The sequence below is a fragment of the Vipera berus genome (assembly GCF_964194415.1).
Source record: "Vipera berus genome assembly, chromosome: 2".
In the NCBI taxonomy this organism is placed as follows: Eukaryota; Metazoa; Chordata; class Lepidosauria; order Squamata; family Viperidae; genus Vipera; species Vipera berus.
Window position 1 is genome coordinate 223,975,646 of NC_138203.1, and position 25,651 is coordinate 224,001,296.

The 25,651-nt window shown below is 40.1% G+C and overlaps 1 protein-coding gene across 1 annotated transcript in view; it reads left to right on the top strand.

Annotated features, from left to right (window-relative positions):
* The window catches only part of LOC308662910 (inter-alpha-trypsin inhibitor heavy chain H3-like), a gene marked incomplete at its 5' end in the record, with an annotated part of 32,615 nt that extends 7,336 nt beyond the window's left edge, over positions 1–25,279 (top strand). Inside the window, 14 exons of the mRNA XM_081319054.1 lie at positions 3,866–3,991; positions 4,096–4,212; positions 5,773–5,941; positions 6,094–6,223; positions 6,999–7,164; positions 9,107–9,292; positions 10,272–10,411; positions 10,933–11,098; positions 13,744–13,795; positions 14,651–14,764; positions 18,695–18,899; positions 21,401–21,573; positions 24,746–24,857; positions 24,946–25,279. Of these exons, the coding sequence (XP_081175180.1) occupies positions 3,866–3,991; positions 4,096–4,212; positions 5,773–5,941; positions 6,094–6,223; positions 6,999–7,164; positions 9,107–9,292; positions 10,272–10,411; positions 10,933–11,098; positions 13,744–13,795; positions 14,651–14,764; positions 18,695–18,899; positions 21,401–21,573; positions 24,746–24,857; positions 24,946–25,075 (1,986 nt within the window). The 3' untranslated portion in view covers positions 25,076–25,279. The remainder of the gene's footprint in view (positions 1–3,865; positions 3,992–4,095; positions 4,213–5,772; positions 5,942–6,093; positions 6,224–6,998; positions 7,165–9,106; positions 9,293–10,271; positions 10,412–10,932; positions 11,099–13,743; positions 13,796–14,650; positions 14,765–18,694; positions 18,900–21,400; positions 21,574–24,745; positions 24,858–24,945) is intronic.
* Between the last annotated feature and the right edge of the window lie 372 nt (positions 25,280–25,651).

A 25,651-nucleotide genomic window follows, 5' to 3' on the forward strand; every position in this document is an offset into this window, starting at 1 on the left:
TAATAATAATAATAATAATAATAATAATTATTATTTAATTTTTATACCGCCCTTCTCCCGAAGTACTCAGGGCGGTGTACAGGGCAATACAATAAAATACAATATATAAAAATTAAAAGAAATATTAAATACAACAGCCCAATTCAATAGATTAATACAAAATGTTAAAATACCCCTAAACCCATCAGACCAGGCCGGCTTGTTCAAATAAATATGTTTTTAAGTCACGTCGGAAGGAGCGAAGGTTGGGAGCCGTCCGGAGCTCCACCGGTAAACGGTTCCAAAGGTCTGGCGCGCCCACAGAGAACGCCCTCCCCCTGGGGGCCACCAGTCGACACTCTTTGACCGACGGCACCCTAAGGAGGCCCTCTCTGTGGGAGCGCACTGGACGAAGGGAAATTGATGCCGGCAGCAGGTGCTCCCGTAAGTAACCCGGACCCATGCCATTTAGGGCTTTATAGGTCGTAACCAGCACCTTGAATCTTACCCGGATATATAAGTTACTTATATAAATATAAGTTACTCTCTCTTCTTGCCCAACAGAACACTCTTGGGCAGGGGGAGTAAATAGTATATGCTCAGTGCAGGATCATATGCAGTGATGAAGTCAGTGGCTTCAAAATGGTGGGAAACAATCAGACAGTCAAGGCCCTCCTTCTTTTGACTTGGTTTTGTACAAATAAAACCCTGGAAGTTAGTATGAATGAAAACCCAATAGGTTCTTTATTGAAGAACATAAAACAATACCTAACAGTTGTGAAAGGAAAAATATATTGATAACTCTTTTATAAGTGGTTTATATCAATTATATATTAGACTTGAGCTTGCTAACAAATACTTTTTGCTGCCATTGACCTTCAGTAGGAAATGGGGACAGTTTCTTTATATAAATGGAATGTTGTTGTTAGTTGTGAAGTCATGTCCGACCCATCGCAACCCCATAGACAATGTTCCTCCAGGCCTTCCTGTCCTCTACCATCTTCTGGAGTCCATTTAAGCTCACACCTACTGCTTCAGTGACTCCATCCAGCCACCTCATTCTCTGTCGTCCCGTTCTTCTCTTGCCCTCAATTTTTCCCAGCATTAGGCTCTTCTCCGGTGAGTCCTTCCTTCTCATTAGGCGGCCAAAGTATTTGAGTTTCGACTTCAGGATCTGGCCTTCTAAAGAGCAGTCAGAGTTGATCTCCTCTAGGACTGACCAGTTTGATTGCCTTGCAGTCCAAGGGACTTGCAGGAGTCTTCTCCAGCACCATAGTTCAAAGGCCTCAATTCTTTGGCGCTCAGCCTTTCTTATGGTCCAACTTTCACAGCCATACATTGCAACTGGGAAGACCATAACCTTGACTATACACACTTTTGTTGGCAGGGTGATTTTTCTGCTTTTTAGTGTGCTGTCTAGATTTGCCATGGCTTTCCTCCCCAGGAGCAAGCGTCTTTTAATTTCTTGGCTACAGTCCCCATTTGCGGTGATTTTGGAGCCCAGGAAAATAAATTGAGAGGGCCGGATGCCATGATCTTGGTTTTTTTAATGTTTAGTTTCAACCCAACTTTTGCACTCTCCTTCTTCACTCGCAATAAGAGGCTCTTTAGTTCTTCTTCACTTTCTGCCATTAGAGTGGTATCATCTGCATATCTTAGGTTGTTGATATTTTTCCCGGCAATCTTAATTCCAACTTTTGATTCATCTAGCCCAGCCTTTCTCATGATGTGCTCTGCATATAAGTTAAACAGGCAGGGTGACATTATACAGCCTTGCCGGACTCCTTTTCCAATTTTGAACCAATCAGTGGTTCCGTGTCCGGTTCTCACTGTTGCTTCTTGACCCAGATATAGGTTTCTCAAGAGACAAATAAGATGGTCTGGTACTCCCATCTCTTTAAGAACTTGCCACAGTTTGTTGTGATCCACACAAACAAATGCTTTAGCATAGTCAATGAAGCAGAAGTAGATGTTCTTCTGCAACTCCCTAGCTTTCTCCATGATCCAGTGTATGTTGGCAATTTGATCTCTAGTTCATCTGCCTCTTCGAAATCCTGCCTGTACTTCTGGTAGTTCTCGATCCACATACTGCTGGAGTCTAGCTTGTAGGATTTTAAGCATAACTTTACTAGCATGTGAAATGAATGCAATGGTGCGATAGTTTGAACATTCTTTGGCACTGCCTTTCTTTGGAATTGGAATGTAAACTGATCTTTTCCAATCCTGTGGCCACTGTTGAGTTTTCCAAACTTGCTGGCAAATTGAGTGTAGCACTTTTACTGCATCGTCTTTTAAGATTTTGAATAGCTCAGCTGGAATACTGTCACCTCCACTAGCTTTGTTGTTGCTCAGCTTTCCTAAGGCCCACTTCACTTCACATTCTAGGATGTCTAGTTCTATAAGAACCAGTCAAATTCATCCTCTTCAGCACCAGTGGTTGAGGCATAGACTTGGACTACTGTGATATTGAATTCGAACTGAGATCATTCTGTCATTTTGGGGATTGCATCCCAGTTTTGCTTTTCCTACTCTTTTATTGACTATGAAAGCTACTTCATTTTTTCTGAGGGATTCTTGCCCACAATAGTATATCTGATGGTCATCTGAATTAAATTCACCCATTCCTGTCCATTTTAGTTCGCTGATTCCTAAGATGTTGATGTTCAGTCTTGACATCTCTTGTTTGACCACGTCCAGCTTTCCTTGATTCATGGATCTTACATTCCAGGTTCCTATGGAAAAAAAATCTTTACAGCATTGGACTTTCCTTTCACCAACAGATATATCCACAACTGAGCGTCCTTTTGGCTTTGGCCCAGTCGCTTCATTTTTTCTGGCGCTACTAGTACTAGCCCTCTGCTCTTCCCCAGTAGCATATTGGACGCCTTCCAACCTGAGGGGCTCATCTTCCAGCATCATATCTTTTTTTCCTTTTGGTCCTGTCCATGGGGTTTTCATGGCAAAGATACTGGAGTGGGTTACCATTTCCTTCTCCAGTGGATCATGTTTTGTCAGAACTCTCTGCTATGAGCTGTCTGTCTTGGGTGGCCCTGCATGGCATAGGTCATAGCTTCATTGAACTATACAAGCCCCTTCGCCATGACAAAGCAGTAATGCATGAAGGGGATAAATGGAATATGGGAACTAAAAGAGGAACTGACCCTTGCTGATGGGTAAAACTTCTGCAAGGACTTTTGCTTGCCTCAGAGATGAGGGTGTTGCCATTTGGCCATTAAGCTGTCACACCTTAATGACTGCTTGTGCATTTGGCCCTCATTGCAATGGGTTTGAACCTAAGTAATGTACTGAATGTCTGTTTCACATTTCAATAAACCTCTGGATCCTAAAGTGAGACTTTTGTTGTGTGTTGTCTCCTGTTTCATTTGAACAAGTTTTTCCCCTGACACAGCCTAGAACTGGTATGGTGTATCCAGCATTATGGAAAAAGTAATGAATAAAATCAATGAAGGAGGAACTAAAAATAATAAATATCACCATGTAAATATGATGAATGAATGAATGAATGAAATAATCTTGAGTGTATAAGAATGGTTCATAAGAGGCAATGCAGAGTAAGATATGCAGAGTAAGTCTTCTTAGACAAGAAAAGGAGATAAAAACGCAAAGGTTCCACTGCTAGCTTTTCTTGCATTTATTGTTCCTACAAATGCAGAAAGCTGGTACATACAATGTGGGCTCTTCCAATATTTAATAATTAAAAATATACCACAGCTGTTTGGAAGTAATATTTGAATATAAATTGCAGAAGATGTACTGAGAAATATTACAGTTCATTATCCTGGATTGCTGAATGATAGCAAAACTTCTGCAGAATCTGCTTTCTTCATTTGCTGAAATCTAAGATGAAGATTTCTTCTTTTTAAAGGCTCATGTATCATTCAGTCCTACTATTGAACAACAACGAACCTGTGACAATTGTACAACTACTCTGCTACAAGGAGATTTTGTCATTAAGTATGATGTGAACAGAGATTCTCCTAATAATTTACAGGTAAAATCTAGTTGTTTGACATTTAAACTAATATACCAGTACAAAAACAAATCTAAACAAAAAACCGTACCACAAATTAATGCTACATTTATTAATGTTTTTAGGTAGTAAATGGATACTTTGTACACTTTTTTGCACCAAAAAACCTTGAACGTTTACCTAAGAATGTTGCCTTTGTAATAGATGTCAGTGGTTCCATGTCTGGACAGAAAATTCAGCAAGTAAGTGAACAACACAAATTCTTGTAATATCGCTAGAAAGATGATAAATTGTACAGCAGATAAAATCAGGTCCTACAATCTTTTACTCCAAGTTATTTCTGTCTTACAAGATTTACCCATATAGTGAAATATGTAGCATAGTAAACTTGAAATTATTTAATAATGTAATTGAGCTCTAATGCTTCATCCTTAACTTTTAGCTCACCCTTCTTTTTGATGTGTTGATTTAGGCCAGGGGTCCCTGGCTGCGGCCTGTTCAGAAAAGGGCTGTGCAGGTGGTGGGTGAGCGTGTACATATGCGTGAAGCTCTACTCACCCAAGCTGTAGGTGCTTGCGCTCATGCATGAAGATCCACTAGCTTGTGCAGCAACCACTTCTGCTCATGCACAAAGCTCCACTCATACAAATAGGAGCTGTGCACGTTTGTCCGGGCACACCTGCCACTCACACATAACCATCACCTCTCTTCCCCAGCCCTGCCAGACCGCCAAGCCGGAAAGGTTGGGGATCGCTGATTTAAGCCATATATTTATTTAGCTCCAAAGTCATACAGAACATTCTTCTAGCTGGCTCCTGAGGAAATAAAACACTTCAGCATTAGAATGAAATGTGGGATACTGGCAAGCTTGAACATGACATTGCCAACTGCTTTATTCTGCTTTACAACTAGGGTGAGGACCCAAAATGGTGAATGTGAATATAAGAGGACTCTCTTTGAGGAAGCAGTTTAATTTTGAAACAATCAGTTTGCACTTAACGAAATTATTAAAAATAGATAAAAATCTAAAATAATAGCAATAATTTTTTAAAAGAGCAACATGTTATGCAATTATCCTTTTAAAAAAATATTAGCTATCTCTCTAGTAAGATTTCATGTTATTTCAAACATCCTAGAATTTCATGGGGGAAAGGCAAAATTTCACATACATCGGAAAAGACTTAGCCAATTTTTATTTATGAAAAAATACATATTAAATTTAATATTGATGGTTAAGGGATGATAGTTTGGAGCCTGACTGTTGCACAATATTACTGACCATGGTTAGGAGACAAGGGAGTGTTGCCTCAGTGTGGAGGTCTACCTTTCGCAAAAAGAAGCGGGATTTTTTCCCCCTCAGTAAATATTTGTCCTTAAAGGATGTAGTTTTGGGTTAAATAGCTGAAGACTTTGAGCAAACAAATACAATCAAAGGATCTGTCAGCAGCATATAATGTGGGTGGCAATAGCAGGACAAGAGCATAACATCTGAATTTAGGAGCTGATAGCTTCTGCTCTATCACAATGTAACTTATCATCTAACTACTTAAAGAGATAAACTCCTATCAGATAAAATATTGATTACTGGCAGTAGGGAACTACCTTGTTTTCAATTGGCTAATATACTGTAATTGGGAAGAAAAGATCATAGCAATGTAATGTGCTAGTATAGAGAGCCCACTGAGTTGAAAGGAACACAGGTTGGAGTAAGTATGGAGCAGAAGTCCTTTGTTGAGAGTTGAGCAATCCCTCAAATACAAAAGAATTTGTTCCATATTAGATTTTTTTTAAAATAATTCTAGGCAAAGGAAGCCTTGACAAAAATAGTGGAAGACTTAAAAGAGGAAGATCACTTCAATATCATCCTGTTTGAATCTTCAGTTTCAACCTGGAAAGATAATTTAATTCAAGCTACTCCGCAGAATGTGAACAAATCAAAGGAATTTATTAGCCAAATAAGGGACAGAGGAGGTAAGTAGAAAATAAAAAGAAAAATTAAAGTTAAATTGCTGTATTAAAATAAGGTTAAAATAAAATGGCTATATTAAAAACACTACATTGAAAATATTTGAATCTCTATTTTCATATGCTGAAAAATTCGAACCCCTGTTTTTACTTTGTAGGAACAAATTTTAATGATGGTTTACTGACTGGCATAGAAATGCTGAATAAAGCTTATGAAAGTAAATCTGTACCTGAAAGAAGTGCCTCTTTAGTCATTATGTTATCTGATGGGGATGCCAATGTAGGTAAGTAGCTGAATGACCAATGAATATGGGAAAAAGACTGCTATTCAGTCTCCTTGTTTTCACGTAGTCTTCTCCATTCTCTCTCTCTATATAACAACTCCTGGTGGTCATGTGTCACGTTTATAGCTTTGTGCTGTTATAGAGGACTGGGAAGGAAGATGATTTATGTATGTGCATATCACAAGAGTATCCAAACCTGTTTCTCAGCTTTGTGAGATTTGGGAGGCACTTACTGGCCAGTTAGAATCATGGACTCCCAAGAGGTTTCTTTTGGCAGAAATAGATCTAGTTCCACCTCCTATGAAGAACTTGTCTCTGTATTATTTGGTAGTTCCCTCCCTACCTCCAAAGGCTGAAAATTAGTATTCATTGTGAGAGGCACTACAGAAGTCCTGGGAGAAGCTCCCAGAAATGCTCCCAAATGACTGCTAAACTCCTGAAGCTGCTGTTGATTGATTGTCTATCGCTAGTTTCAAGATATTTTGGGATGGGGCAGGGGGGCTATAATACAATACATCTAATAAATAACAACAGCAACTGTTTTTCCCAGGGAAAATGCAGTGAGGAAAGAAAAAAGGAACCAAATTACAACATTACTCATTCTCTTCCAACCCATTAGGAGGAAAGTTTGAAGCTGAAAGTTAGGAAGTTGTAGAGCCCTGTTTTTAAGTTACAGGATTGCTCTGCCCAAAAAGGTTTACCCCACAAACATGTTTCAGATAATTGTGTTATTTAATTGTGTTTTGTGATCCTTTCTATGCAGGTGTATCAAACCCCAGAGACATTCAAGAAAATGCTAAGAATGCAACTAAAGGAAGATATCCTATATATAGTCTTGGGTTTGGTTATCACGTTGACTATGCCTTCTTAGAGAGATTGTCAACAGAAAACAATGGTGTGGCTCGCCGCATCTTTACAGACTCAGATGCAGCTTTACAACTACAGGTAGAAGAATAAACATATGAAAGGTTGATATTTATATTTATGATGAAATATTTCTGTGGTAGAGAAATGACACTGAGTACAAGGTATGATAACGACACTACCCTTACTTGGATTCAGACCTGAGAGAAAAAACATATGTCTTCTCCTCTCCTCCCATTTTTCCCAATTTTCTATGTTTACCATCTGAAAACTGCAGGAATTATATCCCAGATGAAGTTTGGTAGCAGCTTCTATTGGTCATAAAATGTATTGATTCTCCAACAGAGCAGCATGGTGACTGAGCAGTGAAGATGCTCTCCTCTGACTCAGAAGACTTAGAGTTCAATCCTAGGTAGTGGCAGATGTTTCTCTTTTAGGGCCCAAAGAAAAATATCTGCTGCAAAATCCATGGAGATGTCAGGAAGGACATCCAGCCAGTAAATGCTCTGCTCTATTCTAGTCACCCTGACTCTACTACCAATCAAAAGATTGCAGAGTCATAAAAAGAAAAAAAAAGATTCTACAACAAAAAAAGCAGTTTGTGTATAATATGGCTACCAAAATTTAGACATTTCTGCCATTTCCTGTCAGAGCTCTGAATCCGTCACTGAGACATGATCTGCTGCCAGCAAGCGTTCTGGTCCACAATGTTCAAAGATGTGCCTTTGGCCCAATTCTTAGGCCAGATGACATTGAAAGACAAAATTAAAAAAAAAATACAATTCAGCTTTCTCCAACCTGTGTCCACAGTGTATATTAAGATTATAATTTTGTTACCATTCCTGCCTCCCATTGCTTCATTTCTCAAGAGGACTGGTTAGACAAGATAGAAATAACTGCTAGATTTTTTGTTCTATTTGATAAATAATTTTCTTATCAAGCACAGAAAGGTCACTGATTACTTTTTTCAGTTATAAGAGGCCATGGAGAAAATGGTATCTCATCCCATCCTCAAGCAGAGGTGTATAGCATCCAAAAGTAGCCAAGAGAGATTAGCATATATATCCCTCCCACACTGTGGTGAAGAATCAACTAAGAATATGTTTATATACCATGAAACATAGAGTGAGAAAATATAGAATCCATTGTTAATAATAAGTTTCATCATCCCATCAATTAGTTTTCTAAAGAGGCCAACTCAGGTAAGGCATCACAGGGACCATATTTTTCTTTAGTTCTTGACTAGATCCTGACCTCAGACACCATTTTTTTCTTGTTTCTGGCCTGTTGCAATAGAATCAGCACAGCCCACTGGGATGAAACTTTATCCCTTCTCAGGCAACTAACTACTGTTATTTCATTCCATATCATACTCCATATTTTCCTGGCAAAAATTAATAAAAAGTGAGAGGTTGGGGAGACAAAACTTGAAAAAGTAGTTTATTTAAATCTGTGTCCAATTTTAAATGTCAGTTTCTTCCTTTGAAAAATCTGCTCACATCAGGAAAATTTATCTCATGAGAATCTACATCAGGGAATATATATGATGAATGAAAGTAGACCTTTTTATTTTAAAAATGGATTTCCCAGTAATCAATGGTTTTGCAAAATAGGAAAAGGTGTCGAGAATTGCTTTGTGTTGGTAAACATTGTGAACGAAAAGAATTGCACATTTTTTCGTGATTAAAAAAAATAAAATTCATCAGACTTGAAAATGGTTTTATTAACATGTACAGTAAAATAGTCCTAATTTTTGTACTGCACATGTGTAATGTCATTGCTACTTCTAAACTCACTTTTCCATATCTATACAAAATGGTAGATGTGAAAGAAGGGATAGAGTTTTAAAGAATTAAAACTTTCAAAGAGAGTTCTGTTTTCCAGAGTACTTTTCCAAATGAAGGGTAGTGTAGAAAAATAGCGTGGTTAAAAAAGCAACTTCTAATTTCCAATATTTTGATTTCAAGAATAAATACACTTTTAGCGTTACAGTTTTTACTCAACCTAGTATCTATTTTCCCAGGGTTTTTATGATGAAGTAGCCAATCCTTTGCTTACTGAAGTGGAGTTAGACTATAAAGAAAATGCCATCTCAGATTTGACTCAAAATAATTTTAAACATTATTATGATGGCTCTGAAATAGTTGTGGCTGGACGAATTACAGACAATGACCTGAACAGTATCACAGCAGAAGTAAAGGCTCAAGGGGTAAGTTAATTAGTTCCAGAAACATAACTGTGTAAACACTGGTGAGAAAGTAGGTACTCCAGGGGAAATTATTAAATAGTTTACCTGCCTTTATCGATGTTCCAGAAGATAGAACTAATCGTGAAAAAATTGATTTTGGAGATGGTCTCTATTTATATTGCTTCTAGAGATGGGAAAGCCATTCAGATTCCTGGTATATTGGCTAATTATTTCATTTAGTAGCTAGCCAAACTGAAGTTAAACTTCCAAGCCATATCCATCCTTCCACATTTCAACATAGTTTCACCTGTCATAAGTCTCACACAAAGCATTTTCAGGCAGTGAGGCATCATGGGAGGCATCCATATTATCACTAGTTTACATGGCTGAATGTGGTCATGTTGAGCTGAGTGACAAATGAAGTCTCATCCACTCAATGCAAGGGGACTGATGGCACCTTTTCCTTCTAACATTATTGAAAGGCACATTTTTTTCTGAAATGCAGCACACTTCATCAGATGCATTGAGTGGCTAGGCTGGTGTGGGATTTAAATTGAGATTGGGCAAGCAGGGTAATACAGGTATGTATGTATGTATGTATGTATGTATATACTGTATGTATGCATGCATGGATGTATGCATGCATGTATTTTATATAAAAATAGTTATATAGTGATTATGTAGTGACCCAGCTTGTACCAAATTCTGGGCAGCTCACTACTAAGAGATAAAACCACATTTGTGTACAATGAAAATATTCAAATCAAAAATATAGTTTACTTGCTAGAAGTACTTGTATCTTCCTGGTTAATAATGGCAATGTGTTAGAAACCGATAGGGTTTATTGAGACCTTTAAAGATTGCCTGAATTTTTTTGATATATGTGAAATCAGCCATCTGTTGCTCAATCTGCGTATACATAGAAAAAAACACCTGTTTAAAAGTGTAGTGCTGAAAAATTATAGTGCAATTATAAATCCAATCCTTTTCTTTCTTGTAGGCACTAAATGAGGTGACATATAGTGAACAAGCTGATGTTGAGGAAACAAAGAAAGCTTTTGAAGAGCAACAGTACATATTTGGAGAATATATTGAGAGATTCTGGGCTTATCTCACCATTCAACAACTTCTAGAAGCACGGTAATGTAAGGTTTTTTCCAGTAGATTTATTATTTCTAGTTAATCCAGAGAAGTTCATGAGGACAGGTAGAATCAATCACTTTCTATTCCTTTCTTGAGAAAGATTATACTTTAGGGTTAAGGTTTCTGTTTTAAAGATAAATTTAAAATCAGTCAAAAGAGGAAATTTAGTTTCATTCAATAAAGCCTGGAATTGACTAGTATTTTTGGCCTGTAACTGATCTGATCTTTTGGCCCAAGTTAAATTGTTTCAGATATTGTAATGCATGGTAATTATTGCAGGTCTTCTAACTTCACATTAGACTTTGATAAGTTTAGTTTTAACTCCCAGTCATTTCTTTCTTCTTTTAGGAGACGAGTCTTTTGTTGCCAAAGTATTCATGAGGTCATATCCTACTTATTTTATTATTTAGAGCAATTTACCATATATTTGTGCATTACAGGGTGGAAAAATACTGAATAATTAATATTATCATGCTTAAAACATTTTCTAAATGCTTCTCCAATGTCCTTGCTTTTAGTTCAGTTGCACAGGGAGATGAAAAGGAAAATATTACTGCTAAAGCCCTGGAGTTGTCTCTGAAATATAAGTTTGTGACTCCGTTAACGTCCATGGTTGTCACAAAGCCAGAAGACAATGAAGAAAAGGAAGCAGTTGCTGACAAACCTATAGAAGGTACAGATATTGTCATAAGGACATTACTCTATCTGGCTTTTAGTGGTTTGGGGTGAGTATTCCTAATATTCACAGTTGAACTAATCAAAGAATATCCTGGAGCAGCAAGCAGTATACTTTCCTCTTAGATCAGGATAGGAAAGCGTGAATTCTGTGGTGTGTGCTTTTCAGCAGCATCTGCCAACAGGCCAAGAGGGATCAGATTGATGTCACCAGCATCTTGGCATTGCAACACAAGCTCCACCACTTTTCCACATGCATTGTGATATTCCATGTATTTTCCAAAGGAGAAGAACTTGAGAAGAATAATCTCACAATATGGCCTTTGTCATATTCTTTTGTTATTTTTTACATTTTAACTTAAATATTTAAAAATTTTTAAAAAAAACTATAAAAGAGATTCAAACGCAATGGCTTGCTAGAGCAGTGTTTCCCAACCTTGGCATCTTTAAGATGTGTGGACTTCAGCTCCCAAAATTCTCCAGCCTATTGCTATGATTAAGAAACAAGCACTAGAGCAGGAGTGTCCAACCCTGTCAATTTTAAGACCTGTGGACATTATGGTTGGCCTGCGAATTCTGGGAGTTGAAGTCCACTGGTGTAAAAGTGGCCATTTGGACACCTCAGCTCTAGAGCCATAAAGGATTCAACTAAATTTATCTGCTAACCTCACCAGAGTTGTTCTTACAGTAGTTCCCTTCCCTCTCAAAGGTCATGTGGTATCATGAAGTCCCTCTTAAATGAAAAAATTGCAATCTGAAATGTATCATTTCTATCAGAAGAAGATTATCACTGAAAGGATTAAAGGAAATAAAAGTCTTGACACTGTTGCTTTGCTAACTAGCTCCATGACATGAATCGATGGAGGAAGGGAGGAAGGTGAAGGGAATAATTATGTGTATAAACTATGTTTTGTAATATGTATAATTAGAGATGATTTGATCAAGCCCTTTTAAAAGGAAGTAGCTGTTTTTTTTTAAGAAGAAATAAAAATAGCTGCCTAGAGACATATAATTGACATTGTGGGCACCCTCCAGCCTATCCTTATTTTGATAGTCAGTTATAATTTTTGGCAGTCAAACTAGTTTGGCATAAAAATTAATGTTTCTCTTTCTCTCTCTCCCCCCTCCCTTCTTCTCTCTGTCTTTTATCATCGTTGGAAACAGCTGAAGGTAAACTGAGTTGTAATTCTTTGCCTTTCTTCTAGACGAAAATGAGCTTATTATAACATTTTACTTAGAAGAGTTCCAGATTTAATTGAAAAGAAGTAAACAAAGCAATAATAAGTCAGTGGTGTTTTAAATAAGTTTAACTCAGATCTCAGATCTTGCCATCTCATTGGTCAGGTTTAATTGAGTGTTATTTTAATTCCTTTTTTTGCTACCTATGTGTATATTTTCACAATGGAATATAATTTAAATATACAATGTGCTTTTAAAGGAAGGTATAAGCAGTATTTTCCATTTATTATCTCAGAGCAATTTTCTAAATGTGTAACTTAAATTATATAAAATTTAAATTACTAGCCTAATTTTCTGAAATTTATTGTACAGCTTAGTTGATTGTAAGGAAAGTTTCAACTGAATCTTGCTCACCATGCCTGTGCAGATGGGAAATGCCTTACATCCAGGAAGGTCATATTCACATATAATAAAAACAACAACCAAGTATTTAAAGGAATTCTATTACAGAGATTGCTGGGAGCAAATCTGGACTTTTTGCTCCAGTAGTTCCATGGTAAAAGTAAAAATCAGCCACAAGTGAAGTTGAACTGGCATTCTGACTTCAGTCTGAAAACTCCACACATTGTTTTTGTTTAGCTTTTATCAGGGCTTTTTTCCTCATAGAACGCTCAGAACGGAGTTCCGGCACCTTTTTTGGATGGAACCTTATAGGGTTGTATGGCATGTGTGAGTTCCTGCACCTTTTTCTTTTACAAAAAAAGCACTGGCTTTTATAGTGATTTCTTCACTCACAGAAGGTTGGTGCTCTTTGCAGAGATTGTTTAGCTCCTGCAGCACTTTCTGGAATGACCATTGTAGTATTGTGGCAATTGTGGCTAAGGAAGGGTTTGGTGCTGCAGTGATGTGCAGAGGCTTTTTAAGTGATAAAGAAAACAAAGAAAGTATCTAATACCACTTTTGACAATGAAAGAAGTAATTCCAATCCTTCACTAAATCACAGGTGAATAATCCATTGCCCAAAGTCACAGGTAGTCCTCAAACTTTTTTCTTTCTTTTGGAGAGCCTCCAGGTCTCCAAATTACCATAATTACCAAGCAGTGAAAAGAAATGATCTTCCCTTATTTTGAGGCACAAAGTAAATGAAATCTGTGCAGGGTAAACCTTAATTTGGTGTAATTCCTGATGCACTAAACTCAGACCAAGAAAAACAAAAACAAAAAAATCTCGGTCCATGAACATGCAAGATAGGTGCACAAATTGATCCCATTGCTTGCTTTACTGAATGTTCCTGTCCTTCCTTCAAATGTTATGTAATCCTTGCCTCCCCCCAAAATTTCTCTTTCCTGCCCCAAATGTGAACCTGGCCTACAAAGCTATTATTGAAATGGAGCAGAATGTTAACTGATGTACTTACCAGAACAACCACATGTGGAATAAATTGTTTTGTTTTTCTTTTCTTTTATGCAGCAAAGCAGCAAGTGTCCAGCTATCAACCTCCACCTGCCCCTTACTATTATTCTAGTGGTAAGTTTCCTTTTTTAAGAGTTCATAAATATCTAGAACACAATCTCAGAGGGTTTGTAACATATATGTTTGTGTATCTGTATCTGTATCTGTATCTGTATCTGTATCTGTATCTGTATCTGTATCTGTATCTGTATCTGTATCTATATCTATATCTATATCTATATCTATATCTATATCTATATCTATATCTATATCTATATCTATATCTATATCATCTATATCTATATCTATATCTATATCTATATCTATATCTATATCTATCCATACAGAGAGGGAGGGAGGGAGGGAGGGAGGGAGGGAGGGAGGAGAGAGAGAGAGAGAGAGAGAGAGAGAGAGAGAGAGAGAGAGAGAGAGAGAGAGAGAAATATTTAAATCTTTCTGAGGTCCTAGGGGCATGAATCCATGAACTAAAGGCAACAAAATGGTTTCAGACCCTTCTGTTTGAGACAGAACAGCCAACTGTTGGATGTGGATTGGAACATCTGATACCTACCTTAAAATGGAAGGCTCTTCAAAGAATGGATCATGTCTAGTGCAACTACTGCTGCCCGTGAAAGATATAGGCCTATTTTTTTTCTCAGCTCCATCAATCATCAACTAGAGATGATTATGTAACAAGAAAAGGAAATCAAGGACCTCCTCTTCTCAGTTACTAATGTTGGACTAAGGCTAAGGCCCATGTTACAATAACGTTACCCTGAATGTTCTTTCTATTGTAAGGGCACTACAAAAATTACTAAATAGAAACTCTGCGTCTTTCCATACTTTTTATTCTTACATTCCTCTATAGAGCACAGAAATAAAATGACCCACTGATGGAAGCATGATTTTGGTGTGATTTCTTCTTTGCAGTTGATGGAGACCCACACTTTATCATAGCTGTGCCCCAGAAAGAAGATGCCCTTTGTTTCAATATTAATGAGGAGCCAGGGGTAGTGATAAATTTGGTAAGAGATCCAGTTACAGGTGAGCCTTTCTTTTCTGAAATTGCAATGGAAAGCTAGAATGATATGGCACTGCTAGATCAGTTCAATGTCTATCTAATTCCATTTGCTTTTTTGAGGTCTGTTTCTTTTGCATAAAGAATATGCACATCATGTAATAGTGTGTAAATTTGAGGCTCATTCTCCTAGATTCCATTTTCTTCATAATACCCAGGCTGACTGTTGTGTAGCGGGTTCTTTGGCGCAGGAATGAAGACGAGGTAAACGAGTACAGGAAAACTTATGGTTTATTTCGTGCAAAAACTGTACTGGGGAAATGGCTGCAACTAGCTGCAATATATAGTCTAGCCCAGGGGTCGGCAACCTGAAAAAGGAAAAGAGCCACTGGGCTCTTTTATGTAAAGCACGAGAGAGGGAGGAAATTGGGGGAAAGCGAGATCTCAAGCCCCGATGTTTCCTGCCTTCCACTGCTGGTGGCTGCCCCGCATTCTTAGCATTCCTAGGCTGTAACTCCGAGGTTGTCGTCGCCGTCTCCGCTGAGCAGCGCCGCTTGGAAGAGAAAGGGAGCAGGACAGGCTCTTTCTCTTTCTCTCTCCCCCCCGCTTTTGCCGCTCCCCCACCCAACCAGTATCCTGCTTCTCCTTCCTCGGCAGCTTTGCAGATGGGCCACACACACACACGCACACACACAAAAGCACAGAGAGTTCCCCTTCCCCCTTGTACAGGAATGAAAGGCCCCCCGAAGGAAGCCCGGCCTCTTCACCGCACTGATCCGCTGAGGAGGTTCTTTGAAGCGGGAGACGGGCAGAGCAAGATAGCTGAAGAAGAGACTCCTCAGACGGCGCCGTCTTTTTCTTCCCCTCCAGCTGCTGGCTCTGAGCCCCAGCTTGCGGGTCTGCCTGGCGGCTTTGCGCAAAGCTTGCCGGGGTCGTTTTGAGATTTACACGTGTCGTTCTCGGGGGGAAAGGGGTACCCGACCTATTCCCCCCCGTTGAACGAGCCAGGGGAGGGCAAGAGCCTCTGCGGGCAGGGAGGGAGGAGCGGCGAGAAAGGGACGTTTGGGGTCTCTCGCCAAGGGGTGTAAGCCGAGAAGTAGAAAAGGAGGAGCTTTGGCAGGGAGGGAAGTGAGGTTGGAAAAGCAGGCCGGGCGAAGGAAGGGAGCGGAGGTGGCAGCTTTGCAGACGGGCCGCGGCAGCTTTCCCAAGAAGCGGTGCCGCTGCCTGTTCGCGCGGAGGTACGCGCGCACCTCTCCAAAGGTTTCGGGAGGTGTGTGCGCACCTACGGTCGTTCGGAGAGGTGCGCGCGCACCTCTCGGAATGGGCAGTGGCGCCGCTTCTTGGGAAAGCTGCCGCGGCCTGTCTGTAAAGCTGCCGCTTTCGGCAGCTTTGCAGACGGGCCGCGGCAGCTTTCTCAAAGAGCGGCGCCGCTGCCCGTTCGCGCGGAGGTACGCGCGCACCTCTCCAAACGGGCGGTGCCACTCTCCATTTGGAGAGGTGCGCGCGCACCACTGCCCATTCGAAGAGGTGCGCGCGCACCGGGTGGCTGGGAGCCGCAGGAGACGGCTCAAAGAGCCGCATGCGGCTCCAGAGCCGCGGGTTGCCGACCCGTGGTCTAGCCCCTAGGTGGCAGCCAATAGGTTTGAAGCAACCATTGCCGCCTAGGGATAGCCAATAGCAGCACTGGAGACTTGTAGTCTGGGTTGCTGGAGAGCCGTTAGCTGCTCCAGCAACCCACGTGGTATTACTAATGAGCCCAGTACATAACACTGACTATTAAAGGTTTTTAAATTTAAATGGAAATTTAAATTTAAAAAGCTTTAATAGCTTTTTAAATTTATATGGAATTAGGCGTTTTACTTTTTTCTTTTCTTTTTTTTTATTTAAAAAGTTTTACAATACATTTTGACTTTAATCCCCCCCTCCCCCATCCCTATCCCTCTCCCCCACTCCCTCCTCCCCCCCCCCCCGACTTCCCAGAGCTAAATACAGGGCATAAAATCAAAAAACAAACATAAACACCCCTATGTTATCAACAATAAACTATAAATTCTATCTCTCTCTAGCTCATATAAAATGAGTACAAACAATATTAATATTACAAATAAAGTAGAAAAGAAAAAGAGGAAAACAGAAAAAGATCTTTACTCAAAATAAATTTTCTTAATCCCAGTCCTTATTCATATTAATTTCAAAAAAAAAGGAAAAGAAAAAAAACTTTCACCTGCTATTTGCATTCTCCCACCTTTCTCTAATTTCCAAACAAATTCTCAGTTACGCGCCAAAAGCGCTTATCTCTGTTAATCTTAATAATCTCCGACCAAACTAAACTATAATCAAAAATAGTTCTTGCATGTATCACGCCAAATGTCTCACAGTTCTTTTTACTTTTTTCTTCTGGCATACCCAAATGTTCCATTTCCATACTGTACAATGAACTTTAACTGCCACTGTCTTGCATATTCCTTTAATACTAAAGAAGCTTCTACTGCTCTCTTCACAAGACCTGTTTAAAAGTTTTGAATCCGGAATGCTTGGCACATAGGATGTTTATATACTAGAGTCACCACATCGTTAGATTAGTTGCTGACAATCCCATATTCTAAAGTCTGCTATAGCAGTACAGCTAGATAGTAGAACTATCACTATAGTACTTCAATACAGTATAAGTATCCCCCCTTTTCAATCCAATAGGAGTGAATTTCAGGGTTTGACTAGGTTATTATTGGAAAATTGAGTCATCAAGTCGATATGATCATAGACATAGAGGAAGGTGTATGTGTGCTACTTCAAATGTTCATCCATTATACTGTTCCACTCTCTTATAACCACTTATACATTGATTCCATGTCATGCTAGTATATCTAAAGAATTCACCAATATTGCTAACATGTGAACAACATGCTCAGGGTTGCCTAGGCTTATAAAAGTTTCTGCTATATTCTAAAATCCACTCACCACCAATATATCTCAAGATAGATTATTTGCTTTAGTTCTGAGTGTATATACCATTTTGTTAGTTTAGTATGGCTGTTTATTCATCCCTACTTCTATACTCTGGTTATCATCACCTTGAAAGTACTCTAACAGATGTCAGAAGGTAAGATCACTTCAAGGATGCCATAGTGATTCTTATGCACCAATCTAAATAACAGATGTAATTTTAAATGATGGAACAAATCCAAATCAGTAGAAGTAGATTTTTTTTTTATTGAAAAGGCTTCAGAATGTTATATATTTTTTTCCGAGCTACCCACACTAGTATATATGACTTCTAGAATCTGGAATTACCAATTGCCCTTTGGAAAAGCTACTTGCTTATATTTAAAACAATCTATTATTCTCTGAAGAAATAAATATGTAATTATCCCCAATTAGAGGAGATTAAGAAAATTCAATTATTCTAAGAATAATTTATTATACTAAATATAAGAATAATTCATTACATTAAATATTTCAAGAGAGCTTAAAGCGGAATATTGGCCCAATGGTTTTTTGTCAGTACACACATAATATTATGGTAAGGGAACATACTATTAATTAAGATTAGGGAAAAAAGAAATAAACATTTCATTTTCATTACAATCAATCCCAGTTTGACAAAAATAAACAGTATGCAATTCTGCCTCCTGAAAATCAGGAAAAGACATACAGTGGCATCTTGGTACTCAACCGCTTTGAAACTCATCCCATCAACGTATTTTGACATGAACATTTTCTGCCAGGACTGATTGTTGGTTTGGTACTCAAGGCATAAGCTAGAACTTATCGCTGTCAGCTACATTGCAACTTACTATATTATTGCTTTTGGAAAAAAATTGTTTGGTACACATTGTTTTGGGGATTCATCACAATTCCCAGAACTAATTAACAATGAGTAAGGAGGGGTACAATTATATTTACAAATATGTTACTTATACGCATGCCATCCCTTTAACCTCACTTCTGGACTTTAGGCATTACCATTAATGGACAGCTTATTGGAGATAAAAAGAGCATCAATAACGTAAGACCACAGAATACATATTTTGGAAAACTTGGGATTGTAACTATGAATCAGAATGTAAGGCTTGAAATAACAACTCAGAATATCATCCTTCAAAATGGTATGAAAAGGACAGTATTCAGTTGGCTTGATGAAGTTACCTTACAACAACCCAGGTGAGCTTTGCATAGTTCTAAATGTATAAAAGTGATATTCTTAAATCAGGGATGGGTGACTTGAAGCTTCTGTAATTTTGCACATCTCTTGGACTCTTCTAAAAGCCAAAGGCAAGATACCAGATCAGACTTTTGACAGGTTATCTTTATTTCATTGCAGAATGCAATAAGAGAAAAAAGAATGTCAGACAGAATGGATGTTCCCACCCATTTTCTGTTTCTATTCCTGCACTGCCTTTGGGTTCTGCTCTTATAATCTCTGTTTGTTTTGACTCTACTAATAATTCATTCCCCCGAGAGACTAACCCTGAAAGAAGGTGACCCTCACAAGAAAACAAGTTTGTCCAGGCCTAATATAAACAAAGTGGAGTAGATCTAAATGAATTCAGCTACAGAGAAGGGCACCATGCTATACATTTATGTGCAGATATGAGGCATGCTTTATAAAAATAAATTATGCGAACTATTAAACATTCTACAAGGCCCATGAAATATAACCCATTGTTCATAAAACAGCTAGTCCTCAACTTACAACAGTTTGTTTAGTGACCATTCAAAGTTACAATGGCACTGGAAAAAGTGACTTATGATCATTTTTCCACACTTACGACCACTGCAGCATCCCCATGGTCATGCGATCAAAGTTCAGACGCTTGGCAACTGACTCATATTTATGATGGTTTCAGTATCCTGGGATTATTGGATCACCTTTTGCGACCTTGCGACAAGCAAAGTCAATGGGGAAGCCAGATTCACTTAACATTCGTGTTACTAATTTAACAAGTGCAATGATTCATTTAACAACTGTGGCAAGAAAGGTTATAAAATGGAGCAAAATTCACTTAACAAATGTCTCATTTAGCAACATAAAATTTGGGCTCAATTGTGGTCGTAAGTCAAGGACTACCTGTAGGTGAAATATATTTTTGAAGCATATATAAAATATATATTTTCAATATATTTCATATACTTAATATGCTCACGTTCGAGTTATCTAAAAAAACCACAATGTCCCACTGAAATAATTGCTTTGGAGTGTGTTTGTGTGTGGGGGACAATATTTCAAGGAAGAATCTGCTTGTGTCAGTGAGACTGAGGTGAGAACATCAGAGAAAGGGTGTGGAGTCCATGGTTGGCAAGCTTCTTCTATTACCAATGTTTCTCAACCTTAGCAACTTTGGGATGTGCTGACTTCAACCTTCAAAGTTCCCCAGCTAGAATTCTGCACATCTTAAAGCTTCCAAGATTGAGAAACACCATTACAGGTAGTCCTCGACTTACGACTACAATTGAGCCTAAACTTTATGTTGTTAAGCAAGACCGACAACTGAGTTTTGCCCCATTTTATGACTTTTCTTGCCACAGTTGCTAAATGAATGACCATAGTCGTTATACGTTAGTAACTTGGTTGTTAAGTCAATATGGCTTCTCCACGGCCTTTGCTTGTCAGAAGGTTGCAAAAGGTGACCCTAGCACACTGCAACCATCATAACTATGAGCCAGTGGCCAAGTGTCTGAATTTTGATCATGTGACCACGGAAATGCTGCAACGATTGTAAGTGTAAAAAATGGTCATAAGTCAACTTTTTCAGTGCCGCTGTAATTTCAATCACTAAATTACTGATTATAAGTTGAGGACTACCTGTACAGACACCACATACTGTATGGTCCTGCCTAGCTATCTCTTCAGGAAAGCATGACTCTTGAAACAAGTGTTACTTCAAAAGGATCTTTTACCAAGAGAAAGTGATTACAGAGAAATCAGGCGGAATCCGAAGTTCCCGTAAGAAATGTTAAGCTAAATTTTCTACTGTCCAAACCCCACCCCAATGCCCTAGTCCAACAGGGGCCAATCCACTGGTGTGAAGTTGTTGTGAGACCTAGAGCCGAAAAGGTGATAATGAGTTGTTCTCTGGCGCCACAACCTTGGGTAGTAGGCAGGAGTTAACCGGAAGGAGTCGAGCCAAATGGTCCTGAGAGCCCATTTCCTCCTCCCCAATTCCCATGCAGATACATCAAAGCGTAAGAGTGAAAAGGAGAGACAATGTACAAACACCCTCAATCCCCAACTTCCCTCCCTCCAAAATGGCAGCGTTCTGGTAGGGACCTGTTGCATGCTTTGATTCATGGATGAAAATGGGCCTTCCAGAAGTGTAGTGCATAAATTATATCACAATACTGTACATATTTAAAAGTTGGGAAATTTTCTAGGACTGGTTTCAACTGCAATTGACGAATCTAATTTGACAAGGTGGGGAAGCTGGGCATTGTACAGGAATTTTATGGGCATTTACATTTTTGAAACTGAACATGGTTGAGGGGCAGAATTGATAGGCTACAGCAAAAGTTAAAACTAGGCGTAATTTAAACAACAGTCATGTGCTTACAGATGCCTTCTCCAGAAATGGCTGTCCCCTTGCAACCAATCTCCTAATCTGAATATCTGCATTATGCACGCTAATAATCACTTTCCCCTGCTTGGTTTCTCTTTTCCCACTTAGTTTGACACTAAAAATCAAACGAAAACAGAGGCTGGAGGTTTCAATGGATAATGGAGCAAAGTTTGTTGTTGTTCTTCACCAAGTGTGGAAGAAACATCCACTGCACCGAGATTTCCTGGGATTTTACATGGTGGATAGTCACAGATTATCTGAACAAACCCATGGTTTACTAGGTAACAGAAAGATATTATTCTGGGGGATTTTTCCCCCCACTGCTTTCCTTTCACAAGGCATATGGTCTTCTGACATGGCATGAGGTTAAACTCCTGACTGACTTGGCATGAGATTAAACTGGTTTAGCATTGATTTGGCATGAGATTAAGTAGACAGTAATACGTGCTTTTTACTTTTGTTTTTTTCAGCAATGCAGTGTTTATTTTTGGATTGTTCCTTCTGCTAGACCCAATTCTTTAGAAAAGTTGTTGGGGTTTTGGTGGGTTTTTAAAATTATTATTATGAGTAATTTCCAGTTTGGTTTTCACCAAGCATATTCCATTCAATCCCTTTATCTAGATCAGATCACACCACTTGACATAGGCAGCAATAAATACACCCTAATGTTTATTTATTAAACAGAGCAAATATAAAAAACAGTTACCGTATATACTTGAGTATAAGCCGAATTTTTCAGCCCACTTTTTTGGGCTGAAAAATCCACTTCGGCTTATACTCCAGTGAACAAAAAAAAAAAAAGAACTTCCACCCCCCAGTTTGGAGAGCTGCTGCTTTTGTCAAACAGGGACGAAGGCAGCAGCTCTCCAAACGGGCGGCGGCGGTTTGGAGAGCTGCGCGCGCAGCTCCGCCGCCACCTCTGCAAGCCTCCGCTGAGAGAATGGGGCGGTGGAAGCTTGCCACCCATTTTCTCGGCGAAGACTTCTTTCGGGGGATCCAGCCTCTGCCGCCCCTTTCTCTCAGCTGTTGAGAGAAGGGGGCGGCAGAGGCTGGATCCCCCGAAAGAAGTCTTCGCCGAGAAAATGGGCGCTGAGACGAGAGAATGAGGCGTTGGAGCGCTCCGCGAAGTATGGGGCGGTGGGCAAGCTTCCACCGCCCCATACTTTGTGGAGCGCTCCACCGCCTCATTCTCTCGCTCAGCGGAGACTTCTTTCGGGGGATCCAGCCTCTGTCACCCCCTTCTCTCAGCTGGGCAGCTGAGAGAAGGGGGCGGCAGAGGCTGGATCCCCCGAAAGAAGTCTTCGCCGAGAAAATGGGCGCTGAGATGAGAGAATGAGGCGTTGGAGCGCTCCGCGAAGTATGGGGTGGTGGGCAAGCTTCCACCGCCCCATACTTCGCGGAGCGCTCCAACGCCTCATTCTTTCGCTCAGCGGAGACTTCTTTCGGGGGATCCAGCCTCTGCCACGCCGCACCGCGCCAACAGCAAGCCACCCCATTCTCTCGGTGGAGCGCTCCACTGCCCCATTCTCTCAGCTGAGAGAAGGGGGCGGCAGAGGCTGCATCCCCCGAAAGAAGTCTCCGCTGAGCGAGAGAATGAGGCGGTGGAGCGCTCCGCAAAGTATGGGGCGGTGGAAGCTTGCCCACCGCCCCATACTTGGCGGAGTGCTCCAACGCCTCATTCTCTCGTCTCAGCGCCCATTTTCTCGGCGAAGACTTCTTTCGGGGGATCCAGCCTCTGCCGCCCCTTTCTCTCAGCTGCCCAGCTGAGAGAAGGGGGTGACAGAGGCTGGATCCCCCGAAAGAAGTCTCCGCTGAGACGAGAGAATGAGGCGGTGGAGTGCTCCGCCAAGTATGGGGCAGTGGAGGCTTGCTGCCCATTCTTTCGGCGGAGACTTCTTTCGGGGGATCCAGCCTCTGCCACGCCGCACCGCGCCAACAGCAAGCCACCCCATTCTCTCGGCGGAGCGCTCCACTGCTCCATTCTCTCAGCGGCTTGCTGCCCCATTCTCTCGTCTCGGCAGAGCCCAGCTGAGAAAAGGGGGCGACAGAGGCTGGATCCCCCGAAAGAAGTCTCCACTGAGATGAGAGAACGGGGTGGCAAGCCGCCGAGAGAATGGGGCGGTGGAGTGCTCCGCCGAGAGAATGGGGCGGCTTGCTGTTTTCTCGGTGCAGCACGGCAGAGGCTGGATCTCCCGAAAGACGTCTCTGCTGAGATGAGAGAACGGGGTGGCAAGCTGCCGAGAGAATGGGGCGGTGGAGCGCTCCGCTGAGAGAATGGGGTGGTGGAGGCTTGCCGCCCATTCTCTCGGCAGAGACTTCTTTCACGAGATCCAGCCTCTGCCGTGCTGCACCGAGAGAACAGCAAGCCGCCCCATTCTCTCGGTGGAGCACTCCACCGCCCCATTCTCGGCGGCTTGCCACCCCGTTCTCTCATCTCAGCAGAGACGTCTTTTGGGGGATCCAGCCTCCAGCTGCTGCATTTCCCAGCCTCGGCTTATACTTGAGTCAATAACCTTTTCCAGTTTTTTGGGGTAAAATTAGGGGTCTCGGCTTATACTCAAGTCGGCTTATACTCAAGTATATACGGTGATTGGCAGAATAAGCAGAAGCAGAGAGAGAGAGAGAGAGAAATGAACATTAGGTAGAGATAGAAAACAGTTAGTGTAGTCAGAAGATGGGCAGCATAAAAAATTAATGAATAAAATAAAAAGTAAAATAAATGGAATGATAATTTATTAACCAAAGACCATTTTTAAATAAAAAAGGACAGAACTTCCCAAATTAACTGGAAACAATTTTCTAGGTAATTAGCACAGACAGTTTCAAATGGTTAGTTAATGTTTTGGTTATCCCAGGTTTAATCCTTTAATGTACAGAATAGAGATGAAAAATGGAATCACCAGTTCATTCCTTTTCTTTTCTGGACCTTGAAAGAAACAATTTGGTGGACAAGAATAATGTAGCCAACCAGTTTGACCTGGGGCACCCTCCCTTGCTTTTTTCCCTCCCATAATAAAGAAGAAACTTCTCCCTAGTTAGCAGTTTAGAACCAGAACCTTCATTTTCAAGAGCCGTTTTATCTTCTCTGTAGCTCTTTATCTCTTCCATACGTACAACACGAAGCACAAGCAATTTTCAAAGCAGTATTTGGATCATTCAAACAGGCTTATTTTAAATTGGAACCTTAGTGCCCCATTGCCAATCCCAGTGGTAGTGGTCTCAGTGGCAAGCTCTCTGAAAGCAGAACAGTAATGTATGCAACATTTCTACATAAATAAAAATAGAACAGGGTAGCTATAAAAGTAGATACATCCAATTTATAGCCACAGTTAGCCCTGTCAAATGCAAGAAGTGGCCCTGCTTATGATTTGGCTCTTGAATGACTGACAACTATTTAATCAAGGCTGCCAACTGTTTAATAATTACTGTTGCTGCTGTCATGTTTATTTTAAGGGCAATTTTTCCACCCAATCGACTTTGATATACTCGAGGTCCACCCTGGATCAGATCCAGAAAAACCAGATGCCACCATGATTGTGAAAAATAACGAGTTGACAGTAACCAGGTAAAGAGAGCCTGACGTTTTAGCTGATATTGACATGGTTGCATGAACTGGATGCTCTAAGCTCACTGCTTTCTATGTTCTATTGCAGGGGATGGCAGAAGGATTACACAGCTGATGTCCAGCATGGCACTAATATCCCTTGCTGGTTTATTCACAACAATGGAGATGGCCTTATTGATGGCAATCACACAGACTACATTGTTCCCAGCATATTTTGAAATTAAAAAAAAACCTTCAGAGGTGTGATGATGATGATAATGATGAAAAAGTTCATGCTATGATAACTGCTTGCGATATCATCTAAAGAAATATTTTAATAATGGGGATTTTGTTGTGAATCCGCGTAAATGAATCTGATACATTCATGGTACAATATGTGTATCTCCGGCTTAGATTTAATTTCAATAAACTGGAAAACTTGGAATTGATTTAATTATACATTTATTTTCTACTCACTCCTGAGTATTTCTAGGCAAGTTTACATAACTAAACATTAAATATGGAAAACCTATAAGATGCAACGTGAAAATATGTCCAAAATGTGTTTGTGTGTGTGAGTGAGTGAGCTCCTATAGCAGACAAACAATTTCCACATTAGAGAATCCGTATTAATATCCACAGATGAAGAGATGGTCAAAATATCAAAACTCTAGTTTGCAGGAAAGAAAACTACTGCTATCACCAATCCATTGATGACAACTACTCCAAATCCAGTTGCTTTAGACAGATATTAAATAACATGGTTAACAAGATGGAACCCTACCAAATTTTCAAGACCAGTTCCCAAGCAATCA